General features: G+C 41.3%; 1 protein-coding gene across 1 annotated transcript; it reads right to left on the reverse strand.

Annotated features, from left to right (window-relative positions):
* Positions 1–3,325: 3,325 nt before the first annotated feature.
* DNASE1L3 (deoxyribonuclease 1 like 3) lies at positions 3,326–22,891 on the reverse strand. The gene is made up of 8 exons (XM_023498600.2): positions 22,485–22,891; positions 15,678–15,766; positions 11,736–11,828; positions 10,321–10,433; positions 9,396–9,508; positions 7,601–7,758; positions 5,507–5,603; positions 3,326–4,791 (listed from the first exon to the last, which is right to left on the reverse strand). The coding sequence occupies exons 1-8, from the start codon at positions 22,638–22,640 to the stop codon at positions 4,666–4,668; spliced, it is 945 nt and encodes a 314-aa protein (XP_023354368.1). The 5' UTR covers positions 22,641–22,891; the 3' UTR covers positions 3,326–4,665.
* Positions 22,892–23,981: the final 1,090 nt, after the last annotated feature.

Below are 23,981 nucleotides of genomic sequence, written 5' to 3' on the forward strand. Positions count from 1 at the left end.
CCACTATAAAAGGGCTGCCATAAACATTTTTTTTTGCAAAACATTTTACACATGTTAACTCATTTATCCTCACAATCCTATGAAGTAGATAATACTATTATCTTATTTTATGGATGAGGAAACTGAAGAACTGGTTAAGTGACTTGTTCCAGGTCATAGAGTTAATTAGTATTCTGAGACAGGCTTTGAACTCAGGCCTCTTTGACTCAAAGCCTTAGGCTCTATCCTTTTGTTTTTTATTTATCTAAATAATTACTTTTTTCTTCTCCCTCCCTTTTTCTTCCCCCACCTCTCACTCCCCCCCCCCTTCAAATTAAAAAAGAAACACTCCCTTATAACAAATATGCATAGTCCAGCAAAACAAATCCCCATAGTGGCTGTGGCTGAAAATGTGTGTCATTCTTCATATTCAGCCTTTCACCTCTGTCAGGAGATATAGCATTTTACATCACTGATCTTCATTGAAGATGGTTGCTCATTGCTTTTTGGTTTATTTGTTTTTTTTTTTCTCATTGCTTTTTTGTTTTTTTTTTTTTTAGTCAATTGGGCTTAAGTGACTTGGGGCTACCCAGCTAGTATCTGAGGCCAGATTTGAATTCACAGTCTCCCAGCTCCAGGGCTGGTGCTCTATCCCTCGCATCACTTAGTTATCCTTTCTCTTTCTCATTTTACAAAAGATAAGCGTTCACAATTTTATAATGCTTTAAGGTCATAATATATCCTCCCCAATAATTTCATAAAATAGACAGTGTAAATATCAGGATTTCTATTTTATATATGAGAAAATGGAGATTTGGTCAAAGCCACATGGGGGCTGGGGTAGAACTAAGACCCAAATCTAGGTTTGGGGATTCTACATTAAGAGGACAAATGATTGTTTTCTGAAAAAGAGGAATAGCTGGAGTTATAAACTTACAGGCCTGTATCCTTGAACTCTACTCCTTTGCCAGTATATCCTTTCCAAGAACAGGTCACCATAGCCTGAGTTCATCTCCTTTTTTATTGACAGAGTAACCAGACTGGTGGATCAGGGGAAGATTGATCTAAATTTCAGCAGAGCTTCTGACAAAATCTCCCACCTATGTCTCTTGATTAAGTAGGGTCTCCTGCATTTTTCTTTCTAAGGTTAGTGATTTATTGTAGAGAGTCAGGAAATACATTACTCTGTGCTCACCAATTCTTCCAATAAACATTTGCAGAGACAGACCTATTGAAAGCTTGATAGGGAATGCCTGTGACTGAAACTAAATGCAAACTCATCTGTAGAATAGATCAAAGACATGCCTTTGAACTTAGAACAGGAAGAGCAGTCCACCCTGGAGATCAAAGACATTTAGGAGAAAAGCATTGAAGTCATTGGCATAATAATTTTGCTCTGATGTGTTTCACAACTATTTACAATTCTGTCCAAGTGGCCAAAATCCGGGCCTAACCATTTGCATCCCAGTGGATTGGCCTTGTTAGAGTGAGTTACAGGAATATCAAAGAGTGTATTATGTATTGACTCTATAAGCATTGGAAACGTATATAAATTTCACTCTCAGATCAATAAATTTGAAGACTGAATAGCACATCTTCCTCATGGCCCTCTGGTTCATTTCACACCCTTTGTGACATGCTGGACCTGGATTCTGACAGTTTACTTAAAGCTGGAGAAGGTATTGATTATATTTAGTGTTGATAATTAATATTGATTAAAGAGCCTCAAGACAGGATGCTCAATTCTGAAAGAGTGATTGATCTGGGAGGGTTAATTGGTCTTCTTGATTCACTGGCTGGTGCCCTTGGCAGAAGGCTGACCTCTCCTGCTTGCTGACTTCCTCCTGATTATCTAACATAGATTACTCATTGCTGATATTCTCATAGATCTTTTATCTTCATAGCAGATAGTTTTTCAATCTATAAGGATTCCTCGTCATTCACTCTGCTCCTGCTAACTTTCTGACACAACTTTTATTGCTGTTACCATATAAAATGTTCTCCTGGTTCTGCTCATTTCATTTTCCTTCAGTTCATATAAGCTTTTCCAGGTCTTTCTGAGAGCATCCTGCTCCTCATTTCTTTCTTTGAAAAATATAAATTAAAAACAAATTTTCCCAATAATATGCAGCTGGTGACTCAGTGGACAGAGCACTGGGCCTAGAGTCAGGCAGATCTGACTTCAAATGCAGCCTCCAACAGTAACTAGCTGTGTGATCCCAGGCAAGTTACTTATTCTGTTTGCCTCAGTTTCCTCATCTTTAAAATGGAGTTGAAAATAGCACCTGCCTCGCAGAGTTGCCATGAGACTCAAATACTATTTGTAAAGTACTTAGAATAACGTCTGGCGCATAGTAGGTACTCTATAAATATTAGCTATTATTGCTATTCCCTTCAGTTTTGGAACCACCACAGTGAGTTTGTACCATCCTAGTTAGTGGTGCTTCATGTTCCAACTACCATCCCACCTTATACATAGCCCCCTCTCCTCTTGCTCCCAAAACAGTTGTGGAATCAACACTGCATTTGGAAGAAGTATGACAGTTGACTTTTCCATGACTCCATTCTCCATCTCTGTAACTCCCCAGATTAAAACAGCCTGTGAGTTTTGAGTTGTAGTGTCTACTAGAGGGTAAGTTCTTGAAGTCAAGGGTTGTATTGCTTGCTTATATTTGTATTTTAGGCACTTAGCATAGTGGCTTTGTACATAGAGTATACATATACTTAGATAGCATAGTGGTATATATAGTATATATATACTTAACACTGCCTTCATTTATTCATTCATTCCAGGTGTTCCCTGTGTGTGTTTTATTTAATGCTTTTAATTTCTTTTAAATTTTTTTTTCACAATTTTAATATTTTTCAAAAGTTTGAGTTTCAACTTCTCTCTCCTCCCCAACTGTTGAGAAGGCAAGCAATTTGTTATAAGGTATACAGGTGAAACGTATTTCCAACTTGGTTATGTTGTGAAAGAAAACACAGACGACCCCCTCAAAAAAGCCAAGAAAAATAAAGAGTAAAAAAAAATAAGTATGCTTCAATTTGTATCCAGACTCCATCAGTTCACTCTCTGGAGATGGATTTCATTTTTCATCATCAGTGCCTCAGAACTGTCTTGCTGAGAATAGCTAAGTCGTTCACTATTAATCATTGAACAATTTTGCTGTTACCATGTACAATATTCTCTTGATTCTATTCACTTCACTTTGCATCAATTCATGTAAGTCCCAGTTTTTCTAAGAGTATCCTACTCATCATTTAAAAAAATTTTTTAATTTAAAAATTTCCCCAATATAATAGCATTTAATTTTTTTCTAATTACATATAAAGATAGTTTTTAACATTCACTTTTTAAAATTTTTATTTTTTATTAGAGCGTTTTTATATACAAAACATATGCATGGGTGATTTTTCAACACTGACCCTTGCAAAACCTTCTGTTCCCTTCTTCCCTCCATCCCCTCCCCTACATGGCAAGTAGTCCCATACATAACGTTCATTTTTATAACATTTTCAATTTCAATTTTTTCTCCTTCCCTCCCTCTGCTCCCTCCTAAAACAGAAAGCAATTTGATAAAGATTACACGGTATGTAAGCATATTAATCATATTTTCACATTAGTCATGGTATAAAAGAAGAATCCATAAAAGGAAAAAGACCACAAGAAAGAAAAAACAACAAAAACAGTGAAAATAGTATTCTTCAATCTGCATCCAGACAAAGCCTTTAGTTTCTAAATCACAATCATTGCTGGATATACTCTATCCCCTTAGACTTCCTGACCTTCCTCCCTAATCCCAACCCCATCCCCAATCAAACACTGGATGACAAAGAATATGAGCTCAACAGCAAGCTTTTTGAGGATAGGGATTGTCTCATATTGATTTCATATCCCCAGAATATGGCACATATAGAAATGCTTGTTAAATTGAACTGAATGAACAAAGAAACCCAATTAAGCAAAAACAACTGATAGAGCGATCTCCTCTGATAATGTGGGAAACATCCAGCCCTTAAATACCCACATTTTATTATCCAGTGTCCAGGACCATTACTGGTTTTTCGGTTACTCAAAAACTTGTTGTCCTTTGAGAGATATTTTCTTTAATACTATTGTCATTGATTGGTTTTCGCTTCTTATTTCATTCTGCATCAGTTCAGGCAAATCTTCCCGGGTTTCTCTGAATTTAATGTTATCTGTCATTTGTGCTAAATAATATTCCACTACATTGACTTAACCACAGTTGGTTCAGCCATTCCCTACTTGATGGGCACCACTTGATTTCCACTTATTTGTTGCCATAAAAAAATATTGCTGTAAATATTTTGGTTTGTAAGGGAGCTTTGTTTTCGTCACTGTGGACTGGGTCAGAGGTTATGAACACTTATTCCCTAATGGGTTCTCTGATCTAGAGCTAGAAGGGATCTCAGGTGTCACCTTGGCCCAATTCTCTCATTTTACAGAAGAGGAAACTGAGGATAAGGAGATACAGTTGGGTCACACGGGTAAAAAGTCTCAGAGCTGGGGTTTAATCCATGTCCTTTTGGCTTTAAATCCAGCCCCTTTTCTCTTCAAGGAACATGGTCAAACTGGCGTAGATGGGTTAGATGGTTTCCATGGGGCTTTTTTGTTATTAAAAAGGAAAATAAAAGGAGGGAGTTATTAAGAATCAACTCGTGCTTCTAGCCACGCTGTGACTTTTTCCTTCCTCTCTTTTTTTGGGGAACAAATGATCTGACAAAGTTAGTGAAGCTTTCCCCAGGCTGCAGTTCAAACTCCACAGGAAAGTGATCACTGATACGCAGAGCCTATGAAAAGAAAAGAGTCAATAAGTCACAGACTTTTAGGGCTGGAACTGTATCGATCCTCTACTACTCCTCTTATTGTGGTGATGAAGGACCCGAAGCTCAGAGAGAGAAAGTGGCCTGTTATTTGTGGTTGTTAAATCATTTCAAGCGTGTCCAACTCTTTATGACACAATTGGGGGCTTTTCTGGCAAAGACACTGGAGTAGTTTGTCATTTGCTTCTCCAGCTCATTTTACAGATGAGGAAACTGAGGCAAATAGGACTATGTGACTTGTTATACAGATAGTAAGTGTCTGAGGCCAGATTTTAGTTCAAGAAGATGAGTTTTTCTAGGTCCAAATAAATTCTGAATTTGAGAAATTCTCCAATTTCTAGAAATACTAGAATAGACTCTTGGTCCATCTTGGCCAACATTTATTGCCAGCTCTGAGTGCCAAAGGCCAAAGGCCAAAGATGGCTGTCCTCCCTGATTCCATGGGACATCCAGCTAATAACAGACTCAGAGGCAGGAGGGACCTTTTGAGGCCACCTGTTCCAACCTCTTTTTTCCCCGAAAACAAGATGGAAGCCCAGCCAGAACAGGTGACCCAAATTCTAAACAACAACTCCAGGATGGAAAGACCTCCGACTTCAAATGTTTCCCAGCGCCCTCAGAAGGCAGAGTGCATGGGAACAAATTCAAGATCCCTAGAGAAAATGCAAGAGGGCAGACTTACCTCCTCTTCAGTCAACCTGTAGGCTTTTCGGAAGTCAAAGGTCTTGGCAGAATCTGGAACAATGGAACTGTTTATCTTCTGGCCCTGGACCACGATCCTAGGACAAGGGAGGAAAGACCACTGAGTTGGACAAAGCCTTCCTCGGTCTCTGGACTAGGGCCTTGATTGGATATTTATAGGGCTGTCTTTGCTCCTGCCAGCGGGTCGGATGGGGACACAGCTGGGTTTAATGGGAGGAACCTTGGGCAAGGGAGAAATTCATCCTTCATGACTTTTGGTCTTGAAATGGCTGCTCCAGGGCTAGGGACGCTTCCTCTCATGAGGGCTGGTGGAGCCAGAGAAACTTCTCTTTTCCCTATCAGCAGATGCCAGTTTCCCACAGTGACTACTTCTGCAAAGGAAATTCCCTGCACATCCCGAGGGGAACCAAACAGCTTCATAAGACAGAAACAAATTCCAGCCCTCAGAACAAGAGAAACGAGAGTGAGCTCTTTGCAAATGTGCAGAGATGCACAGAGCAGATAGTGGTGGATGTCCCGGGATGAAGTAGACCTCGGGCCTGGGGATTTTGATGCTCTGGGGTTTGTGTTTCTGTGAAGTGGTCTGCAGATGTGAAGGCAGCCAGGTCCCCAAAGAAACCCAGACTTCCTGACTGAAAGATGAACTCCAAAGACTGTTTTAAGATGTCTTTAATGATCCTTCCCCAAACTTGGCTAGGGTGTGATCTACAAATGATATTGTTCAGTCATTTTTCAATCATGTCTGACTCTTTGACTCCATTTGGGGTTTTCTTGGTTTACTATTATCTTCTCCAGCTTATTTTACAGATAAGGAAACTGAGGCAAACAAGATTAAGTGACCTGCCCAGGGCCACACAACCAGAAGGAACCCAGGAAGATGAAGCTTCCTGATTCCAAGCCCAGAAAATGATGCCATTTAGCTATCCTTAACAACTGCTACCTCATAACTATTAGAATGTTATTTCCTCTGACCAGGACAGGTGGTGTCCCACGGACTGTCTGGAAGGGGTGGCTTTCTGTTCATGTACAGGAAAGGACCTTTCCTCAAATCTCTGATGGATGTGGACTGGATTGGGAAATGATGGCATTCTGCAGGACCCTCTCCATTGAAAAGTTTCCAAACTGATTCAGAGATACAATAGAAAGAACAGAGACTTTGGTGTCGGAAGACGTAGATTCAAATCCTGCTTCTGTCAATACCTATACAACTTTTGGGAAGGACAATGAATCTCCCTGGGCTGATGTCTTGTCTCCTGTAAAACGAGAGGGCTGAACCACATGGGCTTCCAAAGTCCCTCCCAACTCTCCATCTAGGTTCCTGTGACCTTTTGGCTAGAGGAGCTTCAAATAAAGGCCAGGTGTAGTCTTCCCCTTGAAGTATCTTTCTCTCCCTCCCTCTTTTCCTTCCTTCCTTCCTTCCTTCCTTCCTTCCTTCCTTCCTTCCTTCCTTCCTTCCTTCCTTCCTTCCTTCCTTCCTTCCTTCCTTTTCTTCCTTTTCTTCCTTTTCTTCCTTTCCTTCTTTTTCTTCCTTTCCTTCCTTTCCTTCCTTCCCTCCTTTTTTTCCTTTTTTCCCTCCCTTCCTTCCTTCTTCTATAGAGGTAGATCTGGGATTCTGTCCAGGTTCTCTGACCCCAACCCCATGATCTTTCCACCATCCCACCCAGCTTCTCCTTGATGCTGCCATATAGACCTAGGTGTCAGCTGAACAGAGGTGATCACTAAAGTCCTGGGGAGGGGTCAGATTGCTAAGCAGAGTCTCTCTAGAGGACTGCTTTGTAAGAAAAACAAAACAATGGCAGAACTGTTCTCTGGACTAAATGGGGCAAAATGGAATTTCACAGAAGTTGAGTTAGTTTGCTGTCAATTAGAATAAACCCCAGAGCCGACTCGGGTATTGGGATGGCTAGTCTTTCATCTGGATGCCTTTACTACTTAGTTGGGTGCTAGACCTTCATGCGTCTCCCCTGATTTCCCCTCAGAAATGAGCTGGGCACAAGGGAACCCTTCTTTGGTGGGGCTGCAATTAGCAGGAATTGTGAGGGGTTTAGGCTGGGGTGGGGAGGGAGCTTCTCACCTGTCATAGGCGCACTTGGTGCTCTCCTTGACTGTTGTGTCCACATTATCAGCGATCAGCCAGACAAACTTGGGGTCCATCCGAAGCCGGATGTCCTTCCAGGACTTCTTTGGGACATAACTACAGCCAGCGTTGAAGTCTCCCATGAAGATGAAGTTCTAAAAGATACAGGCTGATTGAGTTAAGAAGTATAGAGACTTTACAGATGTTTTTGCTTATAACTCACAATAGTAAAACTGAAGCTTTGTGATGCCCCATACACAACAAAAAGTGGATTTCCTTCCCTTCCTTAAAAAATATAAATCAACAAAAAAGAATATTCTGTATTAGGGTTAAAATTCTCCACTAGTCCTAGTTATGACAAGATGCCTTGGAAAAGAATGCTGGGTTTGGAGTTCTCATTACCCTTCAGTAATCCTGCACAAGTCATTTGGGCCTCAGTTTCCACAAATGAAAAAATGAGGGTCTGGATAAAATGGTGTCCAAGGTCATGTCCAGCTCTAGCGTACAAAACTGCTTCAAGAACCGAATAGGGAATAAGCAGGAGAGAAGGGGCTAGACCATTTGGGGAACACTGCCCACCCCACTCAGCCATAGAGCTTCTCCTTGAGACAGGGCCCATCTTTTCCACACTATTCTTTTCTTGGTGCTTTCTGGCTGATAGGTATGGAGCGTTTCAGCCTCCAAAGAACCACAATTGTGGATGACAAAAAAGGTCAAGAGAATCACTCATGGAGAGGTTGCGTGAGTTAGTGAGTCAAGCTTTGGGCTAACACTTAGAAGTTTCTTGAGCCTCAGTTTCTCTCCTTTGTAAAAATGGAGGTAAAAATAGCACCTACTTTCCAAGGCTTTTCTGAAAATCAAACAATATAATAATTATCAAACAATATACTAATTATAGAGTTTAGGACATGGTCAACACCAGACAAGCATTAGCTATTATTAAGGCTATAAAATGTCACCTGTCTCTATACAATGTCACCCTCCTCTATACCATAATACTATTTATAATTATACAATATTACTGGCATCTACACAGTGCTACCCATGGCTACGCAATACCCATATCTACACAAAATCACCCGTGTTTGCACAATGTCACCACACCAACACAAAGCTACCCCAAACTATATAATACCAATATCTATATAACGCCACCCATCACTATACGACCTTATCCACTGCCCCCATACAAGAAACTACATCTGCATGATGCTTTTCCATCTCTACACAATGCCTATAAACTCTACAATTCCTCCTATTACTTTCTTATCTGATATAACGGGGCCCAGAGAGGTTGCCGTGATCCCAAAAAGGGAAGAAACCTCATATATGATTTCAAACACTCCCTAGAAGGGGAAGGAGCCTTCTGCATTCTCACATGATTCTGACATTCTACAGAACAAAAAATGAGCTGATTCTCTTTCCCTTTGAATCCACCTGTCTCTCTAACTTCTCCATTTCTGTTAAGAGCACCTCCATCTCTCCAGTCCCCCAAATTTGCAATTTCTGTCATTCTTTGCTCTTCACGTTCTCTGCCTGAACATATCAAATCAATTGCCAAATGTGGATCACATCCCACATCTCTTGCATCCATTCCCTTCTCCCCACTCATACAGCTGCTTTCAAGGTCAAGACTTCCTATCTTTGAACCTATATCTTCCATAGAGCTGCCATATTGATATTCCATAAGCACAGGCCTGACCATGTCACTCCAAAGGCTTATGGGATTGCCTCTCCATAAAATACAAACTCTTGATCAACATTTAAAGCCCGTGACAGAGATGATAGCGACCTCAGGCTTCCATCGACGTTTTACATCCATGTAGACATCAAAGAGCTCGTCGATTTCTCGAACAGACGTCTCAGGTGTCGTATGCAGAGGGATGATCACAAAATCTCTGACAGCTTTGGGAACAGGAGAGAACAGGGATTTAGTCAAGCTCTCCCTTGTCTAGGTCAGAATAAAAAGGAAACAGCATTCCCCTTATTACTGACCAGAACATTATGGTTTCCTCAGCCTAGGATCAGCCTAGGAGTCGTGTAGGTAGTTTGATTGTGACCTTTGGCCTCTTGAATTCAATTCACCATTTATTAAGCGCCTAGTGTGTACAAGACAGTTCTACCCCTATTTGAACCCCAGCCTGGGTTAGTCTAGAGGTGATTGGACTTATGGGCTATAAAATGCCCTGCTCTCCTTTCCTCCTTTCCCTTAGCATAGTTATAGGCTTGATACACACACACACACACACACACACACACACACACACGTGTGTGTATATATGCACATATATAAAATATATATTATATGTACACACACATATATTTATATATGTATGTATACACCCATATAGTCAAATGGAAAGAGAAAAGAAATGAACTGCAAATTCTCTTGGTGCTGATTGACAGATGAATTCTTTTAGAGAAAGCACACGTTGTACTATATGAGGACAGAGGAGGTGCAATAGATCATTCCCATCCATCTGGATGCTTCCAATGACCCACAGTTACAATTAACACCAAAGGATGCATTACAAGTTAGGGAAATCATAAGGTTAGAGTCAGGAGTCTGAAGCACATTTAGGGCAAGTTACTTCCTTCTGAGCCTCAGTTTCCTCCTCTGTAAAATGAAGAAGTTGAGCTCTGATTCCTAAGGACCCTCCCTGCTCCAAATCTATGATCATCTGATCTGATAAATTTGGTGCTCTTAGCTGACTCACCAGTTTTAGGAGAATGGAACCAGACTACAAAAGGTTCTCGGGAAAAGACGTCTTCATCTCCATCCTGGGCGTCATGATAGTGATAGCTTTTCTTCACAGATACCACATTTTCCCTAAATAAAGTAAAAAGGAAACAGAAATCTGGTGTGAGTCACTTCCATTTTTAAAAAATCACTTTGAAGACAGGAAGACTTTGGACTAATATCCTCTTTGGGGGAAAGCACCTATAACTTTCTGATTTGGGCTCGACTTTTTACCAAAAGATGATTTGGTCATCAAACAGCAGATACAAGATTCACTGTCCACAACAAAACATTAATCAACCCTGAGGACCATCAGGCAGATTTTAATTTTCTCTGGTATTTGAGAACACTAAGATAGCGTTTTCATCTTAGCTGGGAAACTGGAAGCCGGTGTTCAGTCCTTTGTCAGCCAAGTCCTTGGCAAAATAAACCGCGTGAATTCCCAGCTTCCCTCCAAGTTCCGCTCAGGGGATGCGGACTTTCCCAAGCCTTATGTTCTACCCATTTTGACTTTCTCTGCACAATAGTGCTCATACTTAGTACTCTATGCTATTTTACTCCAGCAGAAGGTAAGCTCCTTGAGAGCAAGGATTGTTGTGTTTCTTTGCATCCCCAATTCTAGCCCAGTGCCTTGTACATACTAGGTGCTTAATAAATAGTAAATTGAATCCAATAGGCCAAAGGTCAAACTACCTACCCCACTCTCAGGCTGTTCCACAAGTTCAGTCAACCTCAATAAATACGTGATCCAACAAATACCATAAACTAGTTGTGATCTCTAACTATGATTTACTCTGCCACCTTCTTCATTTTGCAGAGGTGATGAGGGATGTCTTGCGTGGTAGCAAATGGACCCGGGATTTAACTGCTACTCTAGGAAATACCCTGTACTAATGAAGGTCATCCACCCTCTCTGCAGCTTAAAAAGTCTTAAACATTTGGTTGGGGGCACAAGAGGTTAAATGGCTTGACCAATATTTTTATTTACCCATAATTTCAGAGATAGGACTTCCTCCCTCTCCCATATTTTCCTGGCTTTTTGAGTTCAGTCTTTTATCCACTATGTTAGATCTAGAAAGATGGAGGCCTTGGAAAGAACCTTGGATTTGGAGTCAGAGGGCCTACATTCAAATCTTAATTCTGCATTTACTACTTCTATGATGTAAGCTTCCTGTGCCTCAGTTTCCTCATCTATAAAGTGAGGGGATTGAACTTGATCCTCTAAGTACTTCAGTCTATTGGGTCAAGTCTCCTAAAGAGAGAATTACAGAAGAATAGAGATAAGAGTATCAGGTAAGAGCCTGAGAAGGGAGCATCAGTGGGTGTGGATGAGCAACACGGGAAGAGCATTAACATTACTGATCTCCCAGACTCACTGAAATCTGTGCTCACCTATAGAGAAAAGCGTACTGTTCCTTGTAGGCCTTTCTTCCCAGCCGGTTGCTAATTATGCAGTTGTAGTCTTTGGTGCCTTTTCGGGATTTCCTAGAAGACAGAAAGATTTTCCATGAGCTTCATAAGTCAACATTGTCCCACCATCTTGAGTCCTTAGTCTTCTCATCTGCAAACCCACTCTGTGCTTTTGTTCTTTCTTTAGCTTCTCCTTTCTGAGTCTGATGTCTGAGATCTTGACACTTAATCACAAGAGCATATAATGATAGTGCTTTAAGGTTTGAAGTGGGCTGAAGTTCAAGTCCTCCGTCTGACATTTATTTTCTGCGTAATCCATGCTTAAATCACTTAACAACCTCAGTTTCCTCATTTGTAAATTAAGGGAACTAGTGTAGATGGTTTCTGAGCTCCTTTCCAATTACCAATCAATCAAAAGTCATTTATCAACAAAAGCATCTATCTGCCAAGTAGGGCAGCTAGGTGGTATGATGGACAGAATGTCAAGTCTAAAGTCAGGAATACTCGACACTTACTAGGTATGTGACCCTGGGTAAGTCACTTAATCCTGTTTGCCTCAGTTTCCTCATCTGTAAAATGAGCAAGAGAAGGAAATGGCAAGCTCCTCCAGTATCTCTGCCAAGCAAACCCCTAATGAGGTCACAAAGAATAGGACAGACTGAAAAATGACTCAACAATAGTCTGCTTGGGCTAGAGAATGAAATATCCCTATAGGAAGCTTACATGATAACAAGAGGGATAATGAGTCCACATAGAAGTATACATAGCAATCGACTGATGATCCTTGAGTTAGATACTATAGGTGTTATTATTCCCATTGTATATGTAAGGAAACCGAGGTGTAAGGTGATTAAATGACTTTTCTGATTGCTAACAAGCATCAAGGAAGAATTCAGATCCAGGTCTGACTCTAGGCCTGGTGTTCTAGTCTCTTCTTGAAAGTAATACAAATTAACCTCGATCAGATTGCTTGTTGTCTTGGTGAGGGAGGAAAAAGGGAGGGAGAGAGAAAAAATTTGGAACTCAAAATCTTACAAAAATGAATTTTGAAAACTATTTTCACAGGTAACTGGAAAAAATACTAGTGAGGAAAAAATTAAATTTACAATTTTTTTTTTAAAGTAATGGATGTCTTAAAATGCTTATTGTTTCAGGGAGGGGGAAGATGAGGGAGGGAAAGAGAAAACTTGGAACTCAAAAATTTTAAAAATAAATGTCAATTGATTTTACATGCAAATGGGACAAAATATTATTATTATTTTTAATAATGATAGCTTTTTATTTTTCAAAATGCATGCAAAGATAATTTTCAGCATCCATCCCTGAAAAACGTTGTGTTCCAAATTTTTCTTCCTCCCTTCCTCCACCCTCCTCCCTTGAACAGCAACTAATTCGACATAGGTTAAAATGTGCAATTCTTCTAAATATATTTCCACCTCCATCATGCTGTTCAAGAAAGATCAAGTCAAAATGAGAAAAAATGAGAAAGAAAAAAAAAAACAGGCAACAAATAACAACAACAAAAAAAAAATGAAAATACTATGTTGTGATCCACATAAGTCTCCATAGATTCTCTGGATGCACACGGCCCCTTTCAGTTCCTAAGTCTTATAGTATAAGGAAGAGTTTGAGTCTCTGCCATGTGGAAGAGGGATTTAGGCTTCCTATCAAGAAAAACTCCCTCACTGAATTACACTCAAATGCTCTGAGTGACTTCTAAGGTGGTGGGCTCCTTCTCACTGAAGGTCTTTCAGAACAAATTGGACAGCCAGTTATCAGATGTATTGTGAAGGAGATTTCTGTTGTTATCATCCTACATATTTAGAAAATAAATGGAAAGAGCTTTACAGGCTCTTAAAGTACTATTAAAATATCCATTTTTGTTGTGGTTGGAGGATTTTAAGATCCCTTCCAATTTTGGGATTCTGTGGTTTTGTATGAATGCCTGAAAATAATCACCATTGTAGAGTCTTTTAGTAGAAATTGGCTTTCTTCCTTCTGGGCTTCATCTGTCCTTTCTCCAGCCCCTTAGCTACCTCTCCTTATTATCCTGAACTTGGGAGATGTTGGTTTTGTTCATGTTTGCCAAATGTATGCTGGAACCAACTTTTCTCCAAGTTGTAGGAAGAATTCAGATTAAAGCGATTATTTTCTACTCTCACCCTCTACCAGGAAATGAAGGATTCAATCCTAGGAAGGCCCCAACAGGGCGTAGCATCCCAGCTCAGTCGTCCCCTTCTCTATTTGTGTAGAATCCGGAGTCTTGGAGAATTTCGGAGTTCTATTTTGGGGAACTTTTGGGCCCCTTGGCAGCTCGTGCAGAACTCGGGCTTTCAGCATTTTTTTAAAAAGCCAAACCCAGAACTTGGTCATAGTAGATTGAACTCCAACTTCCTGTTTATGTAAGGCTAGGCTTGTTTTGAATAACTAGAATAGCCCAGTCTTATTTCTATGATTTGTATGCAAATGATTCATTAATCCAATTTCCTTAAAAAGGAGATTGTACTACACTTGTGAGAACATGTGTCAAGCACCTCTGGACTTCTGTCAAGTGAGAATGGGAAACATTTCCCAATTGGGGATCTGAGGGAGAATGGGGACCATGGGAAGCAGCTAGGATTTAATGGAAAACTTTGAATTGGGAATCAGAGCACCCTGACTTAAAAATCTCTGTCCTGCCACTTACTACCGATGGATAAATCACTGATTTTTTTTTTTTTTTTTATCAATAAAATAAAAGGGATGAGTTAATAAGCCTCTAAGGTCCCTCTGGGCCTCTATATCCATGATCCTGTCTGTGGGATCTTGGTCCCTTCCATTCTCTGGTCTTCAGATTCCTCATCTGTAAAATGGCAGCATTGGACTTAGTGTCTAAGGGTCCTTTGGACTGAAAGTATCTGGTCCTATGAGACAGAATTGTGTCACCCAGCAGTGCACATGAAGAAGTCTCTAGCCCAGCTGCCCATCTTTTCCACCCTGAGACTGATCTGTAGCACCCAGAAGAGGAAGCTGGTGAAAGCTGAAGATGGTGGCAGGTTCTCCGGAAGACAGAGTTCAACTTTGGGCCAAGAAGGCCAATTTACTATTCTCAGCCCTTCCTTCCTTCCTCTTCTCAAGAATTCTAGAGTTTTAGAATGTTCTTGCTGAAGCCCATCTAGCCCTGTTTTACAAATGGGGAAATTGAATCTTTGACAAGCTAGATGTGCCAGGCCATACAGTCAGCTTAAGAGGAAAGTCTGGTGTCTTGCCTCTTCAATACATGGACTTCTCATATCTTTCCTTCCTTTGTTTTCCTTTAGCTAGTCTCTTATCTATTTCCTTGTTTTCAATTTTGTGATTTTAACCTTTGCATATTCGTTCTGAATGGTTTCTAAAGGCCTTTCCTATAATTAGGAGCTATCTTGCCCAATTATATGCCAACAAATCCGACAATTGAAATGGATGAATATATAAAAATATAAATTGCCCACATTCACAGAAGAGGAAACAAAGTACTTAAATAAACCTTTAGAAAAAGAATTAAACAAGCCGTCAATGAACTCCTTCAGAAAAAAATCTCCAGGGCCAGATGGATTCCCGAGAGAATTCTATCAAATATTCAAAGAACAATTAATTCCAATACTACATAAACAGTTTGGAAAAATAGACAAAGAAGGAATCCTGTGAAATTCCTTTTATGACACAAATATGGCGGTGATACCTAAACCAGGAAGAGCCAAAACAGAAAAAGAAAAGTATAGACTAATATCCTTAATGAATATTGATGCAAAAATTTTAAATAAAATATTAGTAAAGATCCTTCTTTGGGATATAAGTACTGTAGGGAATGTGAACAGATGTGACCAGGTTTTTCAGTCCCTGTCCTTCTTTCAGTTCTCTTTTGCCCTTGTCTCTTGACAAGGCTGAAGACTTGTGTTTCCTTACCCATTCAGCATTTTCGTCAAGGTGGGACAAATGATGTTTTGGGAGTCCTTGATTTCCATTAGAAGCATGATATCACAGCGACTGATGACCTATGACAAAAAACAAACAAATAAACAAAAACAAAACAGGACATCAGAGGAAACCCGTTCAGTATTTCTTAGCTAGATCATGGCAACAAGGGAAATTGAATCTGTCTATTCATCCCAGAGAGCCTAGCAAGTGACACTGATAAAACGATGGGCACACACATGTGTGAAATACTGACAAGTCTGAAATACTGTGATTCTGAGAACAGAATGGCGATATTACCCATGGAGTTCAAGAACTCCCTACTGAGGAGACTCCTACTCAAGCAGGTGGGCACCTCCTCTGAAGCTTCTAGTCTTCAAGAATTGTTTAGAGGGAAGTCCAGCTCAAACCAGATTCAGATGTAATGATGAAATTTTTAACAAAGTGAATAAAAAAACAATTAAACCGATAAGATTATATTTTAAAAATTGAGTCAATATATGCCTCCCACCCCATCCTGGAATTTCTGGGTACAGTTGAGTGACCCTTATTTCCATGTGAGTTGGATACTATTGGCTCAGATCACTATGAGGTTAAAGTCCCAAAATCTGTCAGAAGCTGGTCTCAGGCTCTTCTGAATGAACTCAGCTCTCTATGTACTATGTCATATCGCCTTAGGGTAACAAGGAGTCATTGGATGTTCCTGATTGAAAAATTGACAAGTACCTAGCAATGTTTTTGAAAAAAAATTATTCTGGCAGCAATATGTAAGGATCCGGTTCTAACTGATGCTCATCTTCTGACCTGCTAAGCCCTTTCACCTATAAAATGAGGGGGTTGGACCCTATTGCTTCCTCCATCTGACCCAGCTCTAAATCTATTGCACTTTGATGCTTATCTGCATAAAGGAAGAGATCACGTCAAAGAAGCAAAACACCACCTTTCTCCAATTGCTGGTAGGATGACTCCAGGTTTTTTCTGAAGGCCAAAAAATCAGGCTATAAATATCTGTCAATCCTTCTGCTTCCAATAGCAATCACTTAGCATTGCCATCATCTCTTCTTTTTGTGCTGTGGGCTGGAGTTTTTATAGAGAACTCTCCTAACCCAAAGAAATCTCAGGTTTGGAGGGCTTGGCTACAGGACACATATCCTAGGTGACACATATTTCTGTCCCTGTTTCCTGATCAGTGTGAGACAAATACTGATGAATGTGTTCAACCATACATTCCCTTTGTCGATATTTCATGTCACCTGTTCCAGGTTTTCCGATAGGAATGATAGCGACAGATGTTTACATGGCAGTTTAAAATTCTCAGATCGCTTCAATACACAATGCTACTGTGTACTAGATCTACATATATGTAAACACACGTATAAGTACACTGACACAATTACATGGGTGTACATATTATATATGCATATATTAACATTTCATATCACCTGTTCCAGGTTTTCTGGTAGGAAAAATGATGATAGATGTTTACATGGTAGTTTTAAAATTTGAAAATTACTTCAATACACAATGCACATGCATAAATACACAGTGTACTAAATCTACATTTATGTAAACACACGTGTAAGCATACAATGCAAATACATAGGTATACATATTATATATGCATATTAACATATACTTTGTCTCAGAAGTGTGTATGTGTGTGTGTGTCTGTGTGTGTGTGTAGGTATGTCTAGATCACATGCACAGCGTCCTAAAAGGATTGGTGAAATTTTTGGTTTTAATAATTTAATAATTATTTTATACGCAGCTCAGTAACACAATGGGTCATGTGGAGCCTGGAGGCAGGAAGTCTCATCTTCCTGAGTTAAAATCTGACTTCAGACCCTTATTAGCTGTATGACCCTGGACAAATCCCTTTACCCAGTTTGCCTCACTTTTCTTATCTGTAAAATGAGCTGGAAGAGGAAATGGCAAACCATTCCAGTCAAGAAAACTCCAAATGGGACCATGGATAAATGGACATGATGTAAATGATAACAAGCTTTAAAGTGTCCTAAGCCATTGGAGTCTTATGACAACTTGGGGGGTGGGGAGAGGTGGGCACTGAAGTTTTATTACCCCCGTTTTGGAGGTGTACAAAGGGAGGTTCAGAGACATTCGTTTCTTTGGCCGTGATCCCCCAGCTGGCAGAGTGAGAGGATGCATCCTGCCCTCAGCTTGCCAAGCTCAAGCCCACATTCTGCCCTCCATATCCCATTGTGTCCCTGCTAGTGAATTTCCAAATGTATTCCTGATCAGCAAATGCCATTTTCCACTGAGTAGCTCTTCACTGGGGCTGTCTCCTGTTCGCCTCTGGAAGAGAGTCTCATTTTTAAAGCCATTAATAGCAAAAATCTCCTCCCTCCCCTGGATGTAAGCCACTCCTGGCTTCAGTGAGCTGGGATGTGCTGGCTCTGACCCCTGTTCTGGGTCTTATCTGCCAGGGAACTGCCCATGGCTCACGTTCTTCCCCTGGATGTAACCCATGACCTTACCTCATCTGCCCCAAGCGAAATTCACTCCCCTGATGCTTCTGCTTTTTCCTGTTAGATCCTTAATCTCTTTCCTGGCTTCAGAAGATGGGGGAGGGCACTAACCACTGGGGAGAATTAGGCTTCCTGCAGGAAGCAGGATTGGATCTGAGCCTTGAAGCTGACTGGAGGATAGAGCACTGTGTAACACTCAGGGAGATCTTACTTCAATAACTGCCTCGAACACTTAATTTCAACTCTGCCTCAGTTTCCTCATCTGCAAAACCATCCATCTCCCAGGATTGTTGTGAAGACCATCGAGATGACATCTGTAAAACACCTTGCAAATCCTAAAATGCTATACAAATACTAGTTACCTTCATCATGAATGATAGATCCAAGAGCAGAGGGTGAGGGAGGACTGCTTGAAAGATCATGGGAGAAAAGATGGTCTGATTCAGTCTCATCCCCGGACCCTGACTGCCTTCAGATCAGAACTCCAACAGGGAAGTTCGGGGACATATTTCTGTCCTAGTCAAGTTCTAATTATTCTAAGGAACACTGCTTGGAATCTCCAAGCAGCTATGAAACCTTCCATGGCTCTCTATTGCCTATAGACTAACAAAGTCTTTTCCCCCCCAGCACTAATGGCTTCCATGATCTGGCTCCCACTTTTACTTCATGACGTTCTCTTGCATGTGCTTTACATCCCAGCTAAATCAGACTGTTCATGGTTGATACACTCAAGTTGTGTCCCGTCCCAGGCTATGAGTGCCCTCTTTCCTCTTTCCCCCTCCTCTGCCCAGTGTCTTTTTTCAAGGGGCTCCTCTTGCCAGGGAACCTTCTCTGATCCCCAAATCTTAGGGGATCTTAAGCCTTCACTACTGGCATTTTTTCCCTCCTCGATTTTCTCTGTGTTCTTGACTCTTCATGTCCCCTCTCCCAACATCTCCAAGTAGAAAGTAAACTCCTTGAGAGCAGACTATTTGATTTAATCTTTATGTCCCCACCACCCAATGCAGTTCCCAGCACATGAGAGTCATTTGTGGAAATGTTCTTGTGGAGAGTAGGTAGTACAGAACAAGGCATCCCATAGATCCCTATTCTCAGGAACTTAATTTAAACCATAAGGGGGTGGGGGACTCCTTGAGAAATCACACAGTCAAACCCTTGCATTTTACAAGTGAGGACCCTGAGGTGTTAAAAGGCTAAGTCACTTGGTCAAATCACACAGGTTTGACTGTACACACTGTGACTCCTAAATCCTATGGTCTTTCAGCCAGCCCAAGGCCACATAGATAGCGGGCATTAGAAACAGGCTCCAAACTCCCCAGCTCGCTCTCTTTCCGTCATCCCATGCTATTTCAGCCACATTACAAAAGCAAACTCATTCAAGAAACAGGCTTAGGTGGAAAAGGTCATGAATCACCAGTAAACACACTGGGTGTAGTTTGATTTGTAGGCAAGGGGCAACCCATGAATCATCAATCTCAGAGGAGCACTGTGTGACAGGTCTTGCTTCCTGGGCAGGGAATCCCAAAGCTCCTCCTTCCCTGAGAATCCTTGGGACACACAAATGCTCTTTCTTTAAAACAAAAGCTACATAATGACTACAGGAGGCAAAGATTAAGAATGACAAGGAAAAACCTGAAACTGAAAATTGTGTAATTTCATTGTCCTGAAAGGGTGGGAAAAATGCTCTTCCCTTCTTTGAAGAGGAGGGGGACTATGGATATGAAAAATTGCACAGAGGGGGAGCTAGGTGGTTCAGTGGATAGAGCAGCAGCCCTGAAGTCAGGAGGAGATGAGTTCAAATCTGATCTCAAACACTTAACATGACTTAGCTGTGTGACCCTGGGCAAGTCACTTAACCCCAATTGCCTCAGGAAAAAAAACTTACATGGAGCATCGTTCCCAACTCACATGTTGCTTAGTTTTGCTGAACTTTTCATCAACTCATTTTTTTTTTCCTTTTTGTTGTAAGGGATAACTCTTTGAATGGTGAGGGAGAGAGGAACTATATTCAGAAGTTAAGGTGATATTAAAAAAAAAAAGCAGTAAAACTTAAAAATGTAAAAACAAAACAAATCCAAAAAGCAATACAACCTCCAAACCCAGCTAGCACTTTTAGAGTGATGAATAAGCAAGTGGGATAATGCTACTCATCAGCTGAGTTACTTTATGTTACTCAATACCTAATTTCCTCGGAAATGAGGTTGGACTCATGAACTCTAAGGTTCCTTCTGGCTACAAATCCTCCTCGGATCCTACAATGCCTCCCTTAACTGAGTTAACATGGGGGCCTTTACATTTTAAAATAAGAAAATATTTTCTTTGTATAGAATCCCTCCCTACTTACTCCTAGCATGATTGTGCCTCTCATGCCATAAAAATTATCAATTGGCCAAATAACAGGCTCAGACCCAGCTCCAAAACCCAAGATTAAGATTAAATAGGTCTTAACTCTGGGAGAAGATGATCTTAATTGCTGTTACTGCTCAGCTGAATTTGCTGGTTTATCAAAAAAAAAAAAAAAAAAAAAAAAAAAAAAGAGCAGAATTTGAAGAAGAGCATCTAAGCTAATTACACCCAGACAGGAGGAAAAGTGACTAAAAAATGATGGAGAAGCAAAAATCTTCATGCGAGTGTTGAGGTTAGGAAGGGGACCCCAAAAGTTTGGGGTCATAGACCGGTGTCACGAGTGTCTCAAAAGAATTTGCAGGCTTGAATCCATTTCCTAGTCAAGGGGCAAAGTTTTATTGTAATTGTACAAGTGGGCTCAGTTCCAAATGAAATTAGCAAAGAACCGAGCTTTATCCAGCTTTCTATCATTGATACCCTAATTCTATGGCCCACAGTGGGGCAGAGGAGCCGAGGTCTCCAGAATTTGGTGCTCAATGACCAGATTATCAGTCAGCAATGAACTGAGGAGCGATCTGTTCAGAATCAGACAGATTATCGTTCTTAGATTGGGAGTGTGGGAAATCCCAAGGCAGACTCCAAAGCCAGGAGATTTAGGATTACTGACTTATTGTTAGCACAGAAACCTCCCTAAAATCAGGGGACCCCCACATCATTGCTATATCACATCACAAGCAAACAATCATCCATCCTAGGCTGGAGGGAGACCCTGGAAAATGATTAGGACGCTCTGTGGATTGGAAGAAATTATTTAAACTTCAATAGCTACTAATCAGTTCAGTTAACTTGTATGAGTATTTGGGATTGAGTTTTTAGGCACAGATTCTCAGATTTGGAAGGGACATCACTGGCCTCTAGTGCAGCCTTTAAGTCCCAACGGACCTTTGCTGGAAGATATCTAGTTTAGGGGAATCAACTGTTCCTAAAGCAGCTCATCCCACATTGGGGCAGCCAACATGGCAGAAGTTTTCACTGTTATCGACCCTGAATATATATTTCCACTGATCTTTGCTCCTTATTCTGCCTTTTGGGGCCATCGAGCCTGAATATTTCCACTGATCTTTTCTCCTTATTCTGACTTTTGGGGCCATCGAGCCTGAATATATATTTCCACTGATCTTTGCTCCTTATTCTGACTTTTGGGGCCATCGAGCCTGAATATATATTTCCACTGATCTTTGTTCCTTATCCTGCCTTTCGGAGCCATCGAGCCTAAATATATATTTCCACTGATCTTTGCTCCTTATTCTGCCTTTTGGGGCCAAAGAGTGGAAGATATCCACGGAGGACCCAGTCTCTGATTTCCTTGGTAATGAAGACACTCTTTGTATTGATGCACTCTTTTTAAAGAGGGGTACCAAGAGACTAAGTGACTTAGGTTCACATAGTCAGTTATGGATCAGAAGTGGACCCAAATCATCCACACTCTGAAGCCAGCTCTCTCTGAGGCTGCCCTCTCTAAGCATTCTTTCTAAGTCCATCTTTTAGATGAGGAAACAGATTCAGAGAGATTAATCAGTTTGTCAGAAGGGACCAAATATCGGAAGCACAATCAGAACCCAAAGGCATACGTTCATTGCTCTGGAGTTGGAAGGGACTTAAAGTGACCAATTATCCCAATCCCAGCATTCTGCAAATAAGGAAACTGAGGCAGAGAAGAGTTGAACAATTTGCCCAGGGGACACACAGCCCATAGATGATGGTATCAGGATTCAAACTCCATGCAGCTCCTGGCTCTCATTGCAGTATGCTTCTCTCTACTCCCCACTAGCCCTCCTAGACCCAGCTTTGTGAAAGGGAAGGCTTGGCTAGGGCTCTTAATTCAGATGGAGCTTGAGTCTAGAGGCTGAGAGCTCCCTGGGAGCGCAGCCAGACTACAAGGGAAGTCCCAGGTGTGGGAGCTTACCTTCACAATAACATCCATAGCCCTGGAGTTGCCTATCTTGGCTTCCCCGAAGGACAAGACGTTGAAGGAGCAGATCCTCAAGGCCTGGCTGCTGTCCAGGGTGAGCAGCAGCAGCAGCAGCAGCAGCTTCAGGGGGACCCCCAGTCTTCCTGCCATGTCGGGGCCCTTCTCCCGCCAGGAGCGAGGTGCAGCTAGGCGAGTTGCTGGTGCTCCGAGCACAGCCAAGTTCTGGTGCAGCCTGTGGTGTTGGTAGGGTGCAGACAGCAGGAATAACTGGCTTCCTTCCTTCTGCAAGCTTTCACTTCTCTGAGGAATTGAAGGTCACAGGCTTCTTGCCCAGAGGGAATCTCCTGCCTTTTAAGCGGCGCTAATTGGGGCTTGTCACTTGTTTTCCACATTAGGAAATCGGTTTAGGGTTACTCCCCAACCTTCCCCATCCTGGGGGGTAGAGATGACGAAGGATTAGTGTGGATTCCAGAGGTTTCCAGCTGCCTTTCATCTTCTCTGACAGCTCCATCTCCACATGTCCTGGTTCCTTCCTCTTATAGATCTCTGGTTTCCCAGGATTGTCAGAAATGGCTTGGATTTTGGGGGAGGGGGGGTCACCTGGAACCCTCCTGGGGAGCCCAGTAGAGAAGCACCCAGCATCATGACTTTTACATCAGAGGGTTACTGTGGGAAGCCTTGTGACTGGGGATATCTTACCAATCACCGGATGAGCAAATTATCAAGCACCTACTATGTACCAGTCTAGGTGATGAAGTGATAGAATGATGGGCTTCAGGAAGACTCATTTTCCTGAGTTCACATCCTGCCTCGGAAACTTACTAGTTGTGTGACCCTCACTCAGTCCTGATTGCCTCAGTTTCCTCATCTGTAAAATGAGCTGGAGAAGGAAATGGCAAAGCACTCCAGTATCTCTGCCAAGAAAATATCAAATGGGATCATGAAGAGATGGACATGACTGAAAAGAGATGTGCCAGCCATTGTGCTAAACAGTGGTGGATTATATATTTTAATATATTTAACATGTATTGGATTACCTGCCATTTAGAGGAAGGGTGGGGAAAGGGGGGAAATTAGGAACACAAAGGTTTTGCAAGGGTCAAAGTTGAAAACTTACCCATGCATCTGTTTTGAAAATAAAAAGCTTTAATAATTAAAAAAAAGTTGTGGTTGTTGTTTATCCTTAGTTCTCCAAGGGGACCAAAGACAGCAGGAGGGGGATGTCTTGACTTGCAAGTGAATTGGATTTAAATGAGGCCGGGCTATGCAAAGCCATCAGCCCCACTCTTTCCTCCAGGGGATAAAAAGAAAGGCAAAAAGACTGTCTTAAGGAGTTCACTGTCTGAGAAGGAGACAATTTGTTTAGACAAATTGTAGACTGGATAAATTGGAGATAATTAGGGAAGGGAAGAAATTACCATTCAGGGGGATTGGGAAAGGATTGTAGAAGGTGGGGTTTGAAGGAAGCTGGAAGCCAGGAGGCAGAGTGGA

Source organism: Sarcophilus harrisii, chromosome 1 (genome assembly GCF_902635505.1).
Source record: "Sarcophilus harrisii chromosome 1, mSarHar1.11, whole genome shotgun sequence".
In the NCBI taxonomy this organism is placed as follows: Eukaryota; Metazoa; Chordata; class Mammalia; order Dasyuromorphia; family Dasyuridae; genus Sarcophilus; species Sarcophilus harrisii.